General features: G+C 51.4%; 5 protein-coding genes across 5 annotated transcripts; 2 read left to right on the top strand and 3 right to left on the bottom strand.

Annotated features, from left to right (window-relative positions):
• Positions 1–464: 464 nt before the first annotated feature.
• Positions 465–5,012, bottom strand: E0L32_006680 (uncharacterized protein; the record flags this gene model as incomplete). The annotated part of the gene is made up of 7 exons (XM_031141339.1): positions 465–504; positions 558–1,343; positions 1,848–2,396; positions 2,460–3,183; positions 3,235–3,283; positions 3,846–4,037; positions 4,095–5,012. 7 exons carry the CDS (start codon positions 5,010–5,012, stop codon positions 465–467), a joined length of 3,258 nt encoding a protein of 1,085 aa, XP_030994511.1.
• A 137-nt stretch (positions 5,013–5,149) lies between these two features.
• E0L32_006679 (uncharacterized protein) lies at positions 5,150–6,250 on the bottom strand (the record flags this gene model as incomplete). The annotated part of the gene is made up of 4 exons (XM_031141338.1): positions 5,150–5,267; positions 5,326–5,539; positions 5,616–5,743; positions 6,057–6,250. The coding sequence occupies 4 exons, from the start codon at positions 6,248–6,250 to the stop codon at positions 5,150–5,152; spliced, it is 654 nt and encodes a 217-aa protein (XP_030994510.1).
• Positions 6,251–6,613: 363 nt separating this feature from the next.
• Positions 6,614–7,006, top strand: E0L32_006678 (uncharacterized protein; the record flags this gene model as incomplete). Its single annotated transcript, XM_031141337.1, has 1 exon — positions 6,614–7,006. The coding sequence occupies one exon, from the start codon at positions 6,614–6,616 to the stop codon at positions 7,004–7,006; it is 393 nt and encodes a 130-aa protein (XP_030994509.1).
• Positions 7,007–8,688: 1,682 nt separating this feature from the next.
• Positions 8,689–9,963, bottom strand: E0L32_006677 (uncharacterized protein; the record flags this gene model as incomplete). Its single annotated transcript, XM_031141336.1, has 3 exons — positions 8,689–9,238; positions 9,294–9,642; positions 9,705–9,963. 3 exons carry the CDS (start codon positions 9,961–9,963, stop codon positions 8,689–8,691), a joined length of 1,158 nt encoding a protein of 385 aa, XP_030994508.1.
• Positions 9,964–10,591: 628 nt separating this feature from the next.
• On the top strand, positions 10,592–13,291 carry E0L32_006676 (uncharacterized protein; the record flags this gene model as incomplete). The annotated part of the gene is made up of 9 exons (XM_031141335.1): positions 10,592–11,017; positions 11,072–11,236; positions 11,301–11,388; positions 11,457–11,550; positions 11,615–11,682; positions 11,733–11,961; positions 12,023–12,428; positions 12,893–13,003; positions 13,076–13,291. 9 exons carry the CDS (start codon positions 10,592–10,594, stop codon positions 13,289–13,291), a joined length of 1,803 nt encoding a protein of 600 aa, XP_030994507.1.
• Positions 13,292–13,348: the final 57 nt, after the last annotated feature.

Raw genomic sequence — 13,348 nt, 5'->3', positions numbered from 1 at the left:
GCGGAAGTCAACGCCGGAAACAATACCTCATAATTCCTTGATCAGACTGGTAGATGATCTGGGTGTACGCAAGTTGCTCTTAGGAACCTCCCTGACCCTCCCTGGAGTCTCTCTGAGCTCTCCGATATCGGAAGAAGCACCATGTTCGCTTCTGAAAATCTCTGGCGAAGATGCAAGTATTGAGGTGCATACCAGCGCCTGTGGTGACGACGCGCGCGTCCATTAGATTTGGGCAGGTCGAGGACTGCTACGAGGCCGTTGTACGCGATAACTTGGTTGATTAGGCAATGATTCCATCTAGACACAAGTAGCATCAATGATATTATGCATATTGGCGATTAGAAAAGCACTACCGCTCGAAAGCTTTATGCTTCATGTAGAGTTGTATGCTGATGCCACAAGATCAACCTTCCCGAACACAAACCCTTTGGTACCGTTGCTCAGCCAGCATTCTTCTCCGTGTTCTAGAGAACCCGCAAGGACGGTCTTTTAACAGCCAAGCCCCTATTTATCATTAGCAACTGTTCAATTACTTCCATTGTCATTTGGGACTTTACCGGTCCAAAGCCCATCTTCTAGTAGTTCCATCCTGGCCTCCGCTCCCTGCGGTCGTCGAGGGTTGAGCCCAGACTGGAGGCGTGACCCATCTGCCGTCGCGATAGAAGTACGGCGTAGCTCGACTTGCTTCCATAACGGAGCCATCCACATCACTGACGAGTAATACTTCAGCATCTTCGCCTTCTCTGATATGGCAACGCTCACGAGCAGCATCATACATCCTTCTGAAGGTCGTCTTGAAATGTGTCCACATAGAGCTTGAGGTTGTTGAGGGGTCTAGTCTAACCGCAAGCCCTGGAGTCTTTGGAGGCAGTCCTGAGCCGGCTGTTGAGCTATGGTGGCCAGGGACAGGAAGCTTCATAGGCAATAGTCGCTCGAGTGGGCCTGGCAATGTGTCCAAAACTGTATATCTCAGCTGGCCAGCCTTTGTTAGGTGAACTCTTAGCCTCACAGCACCACCTGCTCCTGGTGACCTTCTTGCGACTTCCTCTTCGATATCCGCCTCTAGTCGGCGGAGTCCGGCCTCCCCTGTAACTGCTTCTATAGCCTGACCCCACCCCCAATTCTCTGCGGCTCGGGCCATACGGTCGCGATGAAAGTCCAACATGTAGATTGCGGACCGGTTCTCGAAATTCCATCCGGCATAGGCATATTCAGGATGGTCCGGAACTTCTAGTAGGGCTGGGTCATAGCGCACCGAAGTGTATAGCATAAACTCGTCAACCATCTTGACTGGCACTGAGGAGGGTTCAGGGTTGAGTTGGTCTTCGCTTTGAATTTTGGGGCTACAAAAGTTTGTCGGCAGAGATACTGACGACAGGATCTCACAAAGGTGGTCAGGGACAGTGCGCCATTGATCTTTCAGGTGGACTAAAGGGACTGGAGGTCGTACGAAGGCGTTGGGCACGCTCAAGGTTGGGCGTTTGTTGCTACCAATCTTTCGTGAGGCAGCAATGATAAGGCGGGATGTTACGTAAAGGAAACGGAATGAGGGATTATGCCACCCACATCATCTGATGACAACAGGGCTCGGGTGCTCATTCCGTGTACTTCAATTTCAGTTCATAATATTCTGCACATACGATCCTATATTAGATACTGCAAGACATTCAACACATGGGACTGACTCCGTGAGGATCTTCCTGGCATGCGGGCACTCTGACTGATTATCTAAGTTCAAAGAGGATAGACAACATGGTGGAGAATGAAAGCAGTCTGTTGATAAAATTGTTTATGCACGAGCTTGTATTAATTTAGTGAAAGTCCTCATAGATCAGCGGTGCACACACGGACTGAGTATGTGACTACAGGCCGCGGCGTATCGGTTGTTGGATCCCGACTTCTCAAGATTATAAGTCTTGATCGCAAAGACAAGCTGGGCGATAGCCAGGCCGGTGTTTGTGACCGCCAAAAGTAAGGCAACAGATCCGAAAATGACCACGACAATGAACTGGTACCACTCCTTCGTATCGCTCTTGTCTCTGATGATACGCCAGAACTTGTTGGCGGGCTCTTGTCGAGCAAATGCCTGCAATTCCATAAGGCGATCGCCTAGAATGGGAAATTCGACCTTTCGGAAGGTTTGCTGTCGGTTCTTGGACTTGTCTACGGCGTTGGAATTGCGACTGGACAGACTGAACCCGCACTGTTCGTCCAGTAATGGGTCAATATCTTCCCCGTGCTGCTTCCTAATCGTTTTTCTCTGCTTTCGATAGACCTTCTTTGCGCCAGAATTGTTCTGGAAGATGATTTCATAGCTGAGCATGATCTCATCAACAAGTCCCTGGGTAGTGAACCCGTCTGGTCGGGTATGGTCATCATAAAAAGTTGAGATGAATCTGCGATTTATGTCAATGTTCGCATATGTCCCAAGCTGTGGCTAAGAACGGAGTTGCTCTCACTGGCAAAGCGGCGAGGAAGGATTCCGGAACTGCAAATGTGGAATGGAAGTTAGGCAGAAAAGCTTGAGGCAATTTGCCGACGTGTCAAGCTCGAGATGGGTACCAATGGATCGTGTCCACTCAATTCTCAACTTGCGAACTTGTCTCAGGTGAGCTGCGTTGAGAATGGAAACCTGAATGACATCGTCAGACGATGACAAAGTTGACAGGTCCGGTCCGTGTACTTTCTTGAAAAGAACCATGCCAAAATCATGGATGAACAGACTGAGATGCTTTTTCCCATCTAGAGGTTGCTGCGGTTGTTCGAAGAGGGATTTGCTTTCTTGTTTCACTGTCAGCCGATCCGGGAGGCCATCCACGATTGGATTGTAAAGGCAAGTAATCCACCCGACGAAAAGAAAGATCAGTTGGATTGCTTCTGCATTGAAACGAGGGTCTCCTGATTCATTTTGTGGTAGTCCTCCATTACTCCTCATGGTCCCAACGACTTCGCCAAAAGTCGAATGTACATGTTGAGATATGGTTTTGGCCACATTTGCGATTGCCGAAAGCTCGGTAGTGTATGGTTCCGTCCGGTCGGGAGTATCGACAAATAGCCTTCTCTGGAACTGGGAACTGCTCAAAAGATGTCGCAGATGACGAGAGCAGTACGCAAGTTGTGCGTCACTTGTCTCGGTAACTCGGTCGCTCAAGGCTTCCCGGAGCTCATCAAGCCCGGCAAACACTAAATTCATTCATTTATGTGAGCTACTAGGCAGACAGATTGCATACTCACACTCAAATAGCAGAGGTGATGGCGAATCGGACCTACTGGACGTGCTTGCCTGAGCCATATGTCTCAGTCTCGCCTCTCGTCACGGTGGTCGGCTGCGTGGTGATATTAAGCCGTGTGTGGGATGGAGGGGCAGAGAAGTCCAATTCAGTCGTGAGCTTTTGGCAGTATTTATAGAATATTCGGTGGGGGATTGGGTTGTGTTCGAGCGCGCGCCTTGGAGGGGGGAACAAGGCCTCATGAATGCAAGGCAAGTCAGGCACCCAATCCAAGACGTGATCACACACTGAGCTACACCGAATGCATTACACGATTTTTTGATTGGTACGTGTAACAAATTGAAGTTCTACAGACAATCTACTGAAACTAGTGCAATACCGCTTGATTCCTAGGTACTATCCGCCTGTCTGAGTAGGTGGGAGCTGCCCACTTCTCAAAATAATAGTGGGAATAACCTCGTGTACTCATCCCATCCGTGTGGCTGCAGCACCTCCGATTTCAGCACAACCCATGGCAACCTTCTCGGGCTGGGTTGTCTAAGTGCTCCAGACTCCGTAAACTCACACCGCGCATACCGACTTCGAGTCCGTTGTCTACATCTTGACATCTTTCACTCCTTGATTAGGTATCCTCCCGATCGTTGTCTTGAGGTCCGACTCGGGCAGTTTGTACATCTCCCCCTTGCCGGGGTTGTGAATGAGCTCAAACGCATAGGCGATTTGCAAGAGCTTCTCCTCGGCAAACCGTCTTCCGAGGAAGCATATCGGGAAACTGTATAGAGCAAACAAGAATACGTAGTTAGTATTCTGGACATGAGATAACCGGGCTGGGCAGGGTGCTTAGGGGATCCCAGGCGCAAGTACGTATAGATCGCCTTTCTTTTCCTTCACCACGGGAGTATCCGGGCCATGGAAGCCTAGAGGGACGGTGATGAGGGGAGAGCCCTCCAGGCTTGCAAATGTCACTGGCGTGGAAGCTGCTGTGGGAACCACCAGGACGTCGAGGTTTTCTCTGTTCAATGCTGCCCCAAGTCCACCCCCCGCTGTGATAAACTCTCGCAGCTTGTCCAATTTCGCAAATTTGTCAGAAGCGTAGTGATCATGGTCCAGTGCCATTTCAAAGGTTGCCGTGTTGTAGTGAGCAAAATCTTCCTCTGGTGTGTTCCTTGTGTAGTCGATGAGATCTTTGAGGGAGTGTAGACCATTGGGGTTTGTCTCCAATGTTGCAAAGTACTTTTCGAGGCTTTCCGCCAGATCGGCGATTGTGACTGACATTCTGTCGTGGGAAGAATACGACTCCCACTCGTCGGCGGCAGTTAGCTTCACATCATCGACAATTTCCGCTCCAGCAGATTTCAGCTCCTGGATGGCCTTCTCAAAGGCTTCGGTTTCGGCCGGCTCTACGGAGCCGATAGACTGCCTCGGAATGCCAATACGAATTCCTCCGAGGTCCGTAGAGCTGCAAGCCGCGACATAGTTGGGGATTGTGTCGAAGGGGATATCTTGCGTGCGCGAGTCACGGTCGCTTTTGCCGGCAATAACACTGAGAATGGCAGCTGAGTCTCTGACTCTGCGGGTGAAGAGGCCAACGGTGTCGAGACGGTTTGAAGCGGGGATGACACCATCGCGCGAGACCAGTCCCGTCGTTGGCTTGAGGCCGACCAGACTCGCTTTGCCGGCAGGGTTACAGATGCTTCCATCAGCCTCGGTGCCAAGCGCGGCAAAGGTCAAGCCGAGGGTCGTGGCCACGGCGCTGCCAGTACTGCTCCCAGATGCCTTCATCTTGGGATAGAAGGGACCGCTGCATTGGCCTCCCCTGGCGCACCACCCAGTTGCCGCGTTGTCCCACCGATAGTTTGCCCATTCAGTCAAGCTCGCCTTCCCCAAGATGATGGCGCCAGCGTCGCGTAACTTGGTCGCTACTGTAGCTCGTGGCCGGGCTTGGCGCCTTTCAACGCGTACGAGCCGGCTGTTGCCTCCATAGAGTCCAGAGTCACGATATTGTCTTTGAGCAAAATGGGTACACCGTGAAGAGGCCTGTAGGATGCATGGTTAGTACAATTGATAATAATGGTATAATATGGCCCGCGCTTACCCTTTACCGCCTGATGCTCGTGCTTTCTCATCAAGATCCCTCGCGATGGAGAGGGCATCTGGGTTGAATTCCAGAACCGACCGGTACACATGGTCGACCTCTTTTGCCCGTTGAATGTAGGCATTGACTAGATCGGTAGCAGTGAAGGTCCCCTGTTCCAGACCAATTTTGATGTCCTCGAGCGATATTTCGAGAAGGGAGGGGATGCTGGGTGCTTCTCATCGTCAGCTCAGCTTTACGGCCATGAAGCCTTCAGCGCCCAGTGGCAGGCACCATGAGAAAATACATACCCCGGGAGAAGAAGAACTTTGCGACAGCGGCCATGGCGATGAAGACTAGGACAGGCAAGGGCTTCCTGATTCTTGTTAGGGTACGAAGAGTGCGCCGAAGAACGGCCTGCATTGCAGGCACGGCCTTGCTAAATTGGATCAGTGCTGCCTGTTCAGATGGAGTTGTGCACCTTGAGGCGAGATGATTGTGAGCAGCAGTTGAAAACTCGCTGCAGGCTCTGATTTAGCAGCCAGCTCTGGCCGATGATGTACACGCACACGTCAACGTGGGAGTGCTAAGCGACGTGCGAAGGGCGGGCAGGGAAAGGACGAGGCCGGAATTGAGGTTAGGACGGGTTGGGCAGGAAAGAATTGAACCGCGCTGTAATGGCAAGAAAGGACCAAGCTGAAATAATTGTGAATGGTTGGTAAAAGGATGATGGTGACAGCATTCGCACACACTCGGGGGGCTTGGCAGGGCTGAAATCATCGTAGACAAGGTACAAACAGCCAACGGTCATGCCTGCACGAATAGGCACCGAAGAACAAACATGCCCGTCTTTTCTTGATTCGTTACCATCGTCCAAGTCTGTTGCATTGCGAAATCGGCCGTTGTCGGGGAGCAAGAAAGTGGAATGGTAAAAGAGCATACCCATGTAGGTAGGTAATGCAGATGCCAGTATTTCGTAGAGCTCGATTTCGCCCTCAAAAGACTGACGACGTACCTGATGGTTCTCTCTTTTTTCCTACCATGTATGGATGATTTTCATCTACAAGAAAATGACTGAAAGATAAAGATTGCTTCACAGCAGTCGGAATTATGAAGCTTCAGCGGTTGTGCTAGATCCCAGAGAGCAGGTCGCCGGGCCAAATTTGACTGGAGACGTGGTAATCGCCGATGGGAGTTGGAGGTGGTGAGTGTTCTATTGCTCGCTTGAAGACTGGGTTTCCTTCTATTGGAAGAACCTCTGATGGAAAGCAATATTAGGTCTTTCCTAGGCCAATGCCCTCTATGCGCTATGGCCGTGTTGCTCGTAGCGGCCCTCTTGCACCTACCAGCTCGGAAGACGTGGGACACTAAGAACGAGGCGTCGACATTCAAGATGGCTAGACTCGATATCCCCGGAACTGCATTCCTCATTACCTTCATAATCTTCCTTCTCCTCTTCCTCGACACCGCATCTCAAGCTACGGCGAGCTGGACATCTCTCTCCTGGCTCCTGGGCAGCATCCTGTCTTTCGCGTGCTTCATATCGATGGAAGCCGGCATAGCAACGCACACGATGACACCGCTGCGCATCCTCTTCGGTCCCGAATTCCTCGGCGCATTCCTCGCCCTCGACTTTGGCAATGTCGCATGGTATGGCGCCCTTTTCTACATCCCTCTGTTGTACCAGGCCGTCGGACACTAATACTCCGCCTCCATGGCTGGGGCATCCCTCCTACCGGGTATCTTATCTGATATCATATGAGGCCTTATCGGAGGACACATGATCAAGCGTAGGGGTGGTACCAGATTCAGACGTTTGGCGCTATCGTCATACCCCCTCGTGACTCTCTCGAGTCTGGGGCTGGTACTCGGAGTCGGCCTGTTCTGGATTTGTACGTCACCAGCAGCCCTGATCACGGCTCTGAGTCTTAGCCTCTTCATTGGAGGTCGAGGGAACGGCGCTGGCATAGGTTCCACGCTCGTCGTCGTCGTGATTGTTGCGCAGCCTGCGGATCAGGCCGTGGCTACCGCCTGCATCTACCTATACCGCCAGCTCGGCGCGACCCTGGGCCACGCTATCATCTCGCTGGTGTTCTAGCGGGTGCTCAAAGCAGCTTTGGTTGTATCCTTGGCGCGGGTGCCTGGACTGGACCTTGACGTGGATGAGGTGGTGCGGCGCGTCCGTGAACCGCCCGAATACTTGAACCAATTGCCCGGAGAGGCACGTGTGGTTGTGGAACATGCATATGGCAAGGCGTGTCAGGCTACTCTAGGCGTATGCGTAACACTTGCAGTGTGCGCTATCGCCTGCGCAGCGTTCATCAGGGAGAATAGGAGACATGTAGAGCCATGATGTAATGTTATATTAGTCGGTTGAGAATACTCTGTAGATATCTTGGAACCACACGAGGGAGATCTCCTGCACCACAAGGCGAATGACTGGGCTAACCCTAACCCTAACGAAGTCTCTGTCAGGCATCACAGCTGATTGGCATTTTTAGATAGACACCGGTTCTGAAGGGGCTGCGTCCGATGAGCTCAGATGCTGAACCGCAAACCACGCCTGCGAAGAGTCATACAACCAGACCCAGCAAGTCGGTGTAAAAAGGGTGAGTGCATGGGGTGAGATAATTTGGAGTTGACTGTCTTGGAGATGATCTGTCATCCGGTCCGAACCCGCTCCGCTCCCCAATGCATCGACCAAGTGCCCTATGTCGTGGCACAGTGTGCAAACCGAATAGTACAGTTTACATGCTATCGAAACAAAGACCCCCAATGATAAGCAATCTAGAGATAGCGGAGACAGCCGTGCGGCGTAGGTAATGTCAGATCTGGTGGTATGGGTTGCTTAAGTAGAATAAAGTAGGAGACAGTTGGCAAGGCATGGGCCTCCTCGAACTAAGTACCGTGATCCTAGCCTCCTAGTTGTTCAGCGTGAGGTCGAATTCTGACATCTGTTTGCGGTGGTGTGTTTGGGTTCGCCCAGCCCTTTCAATAATATCTACAGGAGGGCAGAGACACCTGAAAGTCATCACAAGGGGACTTCTTCTCAAGGTCGCCGGTGGCTCGAGTAATCAGGCGTCCGCAGTCTCAATGACAGCACACGCATTCGGATTCTCTGTTATTTCCTAACACTGCGCCTCTGGGCGCTTGTCCTAAAGGATAAAGGTATACTGGTTTCCTGGAAGGTACTGTTCTCAAGCAACATTTCCACCACTCCTCGAGCACACAGGAGCACCTGGGGCATGCCGTGGCCATTAAACCCTGCGCATATGTACATGCCCGGCTTCGTCTCGTCGACTCGGCCTACGTGCGGCAAGGAGTCGGCAGTGTACTACATCAATTGCGTTAGCAAGGTTGGCCTCCAGTGCAAGTAGTAGGTGACTATACCCCCATGATGCCAGTCCAGAGATAGTCCACCTCCGAAGGTTCATTCTCCCAAGTAGCAAATGTTCGCTGCATGAAGCCGTCGTAGTAATTAACAGCAGCCGGAATGAGTTGAGAGTCGTCTATGACATTGTACCAATCGTCGCGTGGCCCAGGGCGAACCGCCTTCCATGCTCCGCCTACCACGATGCTTCCATCTGGCCTCGTGATCAGATAGTCCTGGCAGCCGGGGCTGTGCTTAATGCCCATAGTTTTTATGGTCTCTGATATGACAGGAGCTGGGTTGCTCGTATTGACCGCTTGAATATGACTGCATATTCCACGGACGGGAATGATTGTCCCCGCATACTCGGGCAAAAGGTTTGGTGTGTAGCCATTCGTGGCAAAGATAACTGTCTTGGCCATCATATCTCCGCGCGGTGTCGAGATAACCCAATAGCCGTTGTCGTTTGGGGTTGACGAAATGCACTGGGCTGGCGTGTGGGTTTGGAGCTGGACTCCTTTTGACATGGCAATTTTTAAGAGGTGAACGGCAAGCTTGTACGGCCTTATACATACATCAGACAATAGCCAGAGACTTGAAGTGAAAAGGTCAGTCTCACCATATGCTTGCGGCAGGGAATGTTGCTGCCGCCTTGGCGCCAAGGACTCCCGTAACATCCTCTGCTTCATGAGGGTTCTCATGGAACTGAATCTTTCCAACAATGTCATATCCCGATCGGGCTAGTTCACCAATCTGAGATTTGGCCGCGCTTGCAAGGCTCCCATCGAGATAAACATTGGCAGACTCGACTTGTGTGTAATCACAGTCGATTCCTTCTGTTTGGACAAGCTCTTTGACAGCCTCGGCATTCGCAACCTCGAATAGTGCAATCTCATTAGCCGAATCCAGACCTAGAGTTTCTGAGAATTTGGAGAAGCTTGCGAGCGCTTCAGGTCGTAAGTGACCGCCTGCATTTCGTTGATTCAGCCCAATGCACACGACAGCTTCAGTACCATGCAAGCTCACGCACCGTTCCTTCCCGTTGCTCCCGAGCATACCTCTCTTGCCTCTAAGACTGTCGTAGTAGGTATGCTGCTGCTACCGGCCGTTTGGCTTATATAATATGCGCAGGCAGCGCCTGTAAGCCCGGAACCTATAATGACGATATCCTGGACACGTGGCAAGTCTGAGGTGCTGCGAAAGTTTTCAAGATGGCCTCCGTCCTTGCGCCAATATGAAAATGTCGGGCCAGCGACAGGTGTGACACCAACAGTCGTACAGCTTGCCATAGCTCAACAGGTTTGATCAGTTGCAATAGCAGTGTCGTGGCATGAAACGCTTGAGGCGTAGGAGGTCATATGTTGTGATTTCAAAGCCTGTGGCACATGGCGAGAGGGAATGTAGCAGGATCTGGACTCCATGTGGCCTAGGAGTGCCGAAGCCGGCCAGATAGCTCCTCACCACCAGCGATCCACGTTCAGATCTCTAACTGGAACAAGTTAGTTGTGCGCAGAAATTCGCTCAAGGACTGCTCGTGTCGAGGGTTGCTCGTGTCGAGGATGCGTGCGACTCTAAGCGTCGGTTTGACAGAAGCTTGACCTGTCGTGGCGAGTATATGTGGGGCCCATCTCATCTTATCTGATCCTTCTTTCAGTCACGCTAAGAAATCCAGCATCATCACGGGCAGAGGACAACGCACCAGTCTGTACACGTTCCATGCCCACTTGACAAGCTACCTAGGTATGAAATGGGATATCTGCCTAACAAAAGTCTCCTGGCATGATCCGGCTTCGGCTGCCCCCCTCCTTTGACTCAACCCTGATAAAAGACGCGTTACCGGGTCTTTTCTCACATGCATTTCCTAACGTCAAGAACTGCCAGTCCACAGCAAAGTACGAGGGAAGAAAAACTAAAGCCATGGTGAACAGATTCGATCTGAATGTCAATCCGGCCCCGGAAGCCGGCATAGACATGCATACTGTGAAGCGGGGTCGCATTCTTTCAGAGCACGAGGTGCCGGAGGGCGTGTCTGGTTACAACCCCGAATTGATGCGAGGTCGAGCACTCTTGTCGCCCGCTGAAGAGAAGAAGCTTATGCGAAAAGTCGACCTTCATTTGATGCCTTTACTTGCACTTATTTTGATGGTCAAGAACCTGGATGCAAACAATGTAAGCTATCGACCCTTTGTTGCTCATGCACGAATGACTCTTACTAAGCTTGATCTTGATCTTCCCAACCAGGCCGCCAACGCTCGAATCATGAACAAGGGGACACCACGCAATATCTTGGAAGAGTTGCATATGAGTCCCGACGCCTACAACTTTGTTAGCTCCATATACTTTGTAAGTGCAGTCTCTGTCACAGTCGCCTAGATCACTACTCATGTCGTCGTTAAGATTCCTTTTATTCTCGGCGGCATGCCGTCGAACCTCATCATCAAGCGGGTCCGGCCTTCGAGGTGGCAGTCGGTATCCATGGTGCTTTGGGGTACGGCCCTAGCTTGCCACGTCGCAGTTCGAAATAAAGAGGGGCTTTACGCGGCAAGGTTCTTCGTTGGGCTTGTAAGTGGATACTCGATCGAATCGTTGACAAGTCCAAGAGTTCAATGCTGATCTGTCCTTGTAGTTTGAGTCGGGCATGTTTCCAGGAGCAATTCTTCAAATGACGTACTGGTATAGAGCCGACGAGATGTCCGTCCGTTTGCTGTATTACTGTGAGCCTTCACGCGAGCTCTGCCCGATAGCGCACAGCGTCCTCCAAGACTGACGTCGATTTCACTAGATATTTTGGGAAACTTCTCAAGCGTCATCAGTGGTGTTTTAGCCTTTGGATTCGATACAATCTCTGGCCGCTGTGGCCTTTCGGGGTGGCAATGGTGAGCTGACTTGTGCTTGTGTCTACTACCAAGTTGACGACAGCCCAAGGCTAATGAATTCCAGGTTTTTCCTTGTCGAGGCCATCGTTACTATTGCTTTTGGATGTGCTGTGTGGTTCATCTTACCGGATTGTAAGTCTCCAACCTTCATTCTAAGCCTTGTCCTCTAACAGTTCATATAGTCCCACAACAAACCAGCTGGCTGTCCGAAGATGAAAAGGCCTTCATTCAGGGCAGGCTTCCTGCGAACGCCCCCAGATCAAATGAGGCGAATTTTACGTTTCGTCAAATTCTTGAATCACTAAAGGACAAACGCCTTTGGCTTTTCACATTCGTCTGGGCGACCATGACCGTCGGCACATCAGGGCTGTCATTCTATCAGCCCACTGTCATAGCCAATCTTGGCTTCACGTAAGAGAGATTATGCCTCTGCTGTGATTCTTACGTCTGTTTCTAACATTGAAACCTTAAGGTCCATCGCCAAGAGTCAGCTTCTCAACATCCCGACGGCAGTTCTCGCGATTCTTATCATCACAGTGACTAGCCTGATCAGCGACAACACGCCCATTCCTAAGCCTGTCCTGCCGCTGGTCATACTTGCCGTCATCCTAGCCTGCAACAGCGTCCTGTACACATTTCCCAACACGGGCGGCGTCTATGCCGCTACCGTACTATCCAATGCGCTGGCAAACAGCTGGTATCCCATGATGTGGCCGTGGCGAATCCAGACGACCAGCCGCGCGACAGGGGCCGCTTTTGCCATTGCCTTTTCGAACGCCTGCGGCCAGGTCGGGTTCGCAGTGGGGCCGCAAATCTTTCAACAAAAGTATGCGCCGCACTATACAACGTCTTTCGCTGTGGCGATGGCATTTGTCGGGGTATGCATCTTGCTGACGCTTTGGACGTGGTGGGAGACGCGGGTCACGGAGGCCCGGACAAGGGTGATCAAAAAGATGCGTATGGCCGCGGCTAGTCGGGGGCAAACTGTCCTAGATGACGTGGATGCCGATGCGGACTTGAAGACCAAGGCAAAGGGGGAAAAGTCAGGTTCAGGCATGTAGCAGTCGGGGAGAGACCAACTCGTAGAATTCCGATAATAGTCAAGCTATGGGAAGTCGGCCCCCCACATTGGCGCCGTCGGTCACCATCGCGCCGAATTCATTCACCGGCCCCATTTAATTCACGATTTCCGGGTTCAATTCCGAGTTCAGCAGAGCACGATTCGTGGTGGTTTCTCCTGAGATTTCAGTATTTCAGGATAAGATTTTCATATTGACCTCGTCCATATGATAACAACTTAATGTAATTTACCACTTGACACGCATGTTATTCATACTCACAGACCACAATGAGTCAGCCAATCAATCGCATCACGCTTTTTAAGATTCCCAATGCAAAGGACCAGGAAACATTGATCAACATCTACAAGGATATGCCCAGAATTGCAGTCAAGGTATGTCCAGTTATATGGAAAGACTAGGTGCTAGCTGTTCTGCTTTATTTTATTAACTTGACAGACTTTTAGGGCGGGAAGCCGTACATCCGTTCCGTGACCGCCGGGCTGGCAAAGCCGGACCAACGCGCGCAGGGTTATACTGTAGCAGCCATCTCAGTCTTCGAGTCTGCGGAGGACATGGCATACTACGACAATGAGTGTGCTGCGCACGGAACACTCAAGGCTTTTGCTAAGAATGTGCACCAAGGATTCGCAATGATCTACTTCGAGAACGTGGTGGTCTAAGCAAATGAGCGAACTATCGCGTTCATGGGGTCACTGTCAGTCAGGAAGTCGAAGAGA

Source organism: Thyridium curvatum (assembly GCF_004353045.1).
Source record: "Thyridium curvatum strain D216 chromosome Unknown NODE_39_length_367864_cov_79.813791, whole genome shotgun sequence".
NCBI classification, from domain to species: domain Eukaryota; kingdom Fungi; phylum Ascomycota; class Sordariomycetes; order Thyridiales; family Thyridiaceae; genus Thyridium; species Thyridium curvatum.
The sequence above is the reverse complement of the archived record's forward strand: the minus strand, read 5'-3'. Positions and strand labels throughout refer to the sequence as shown.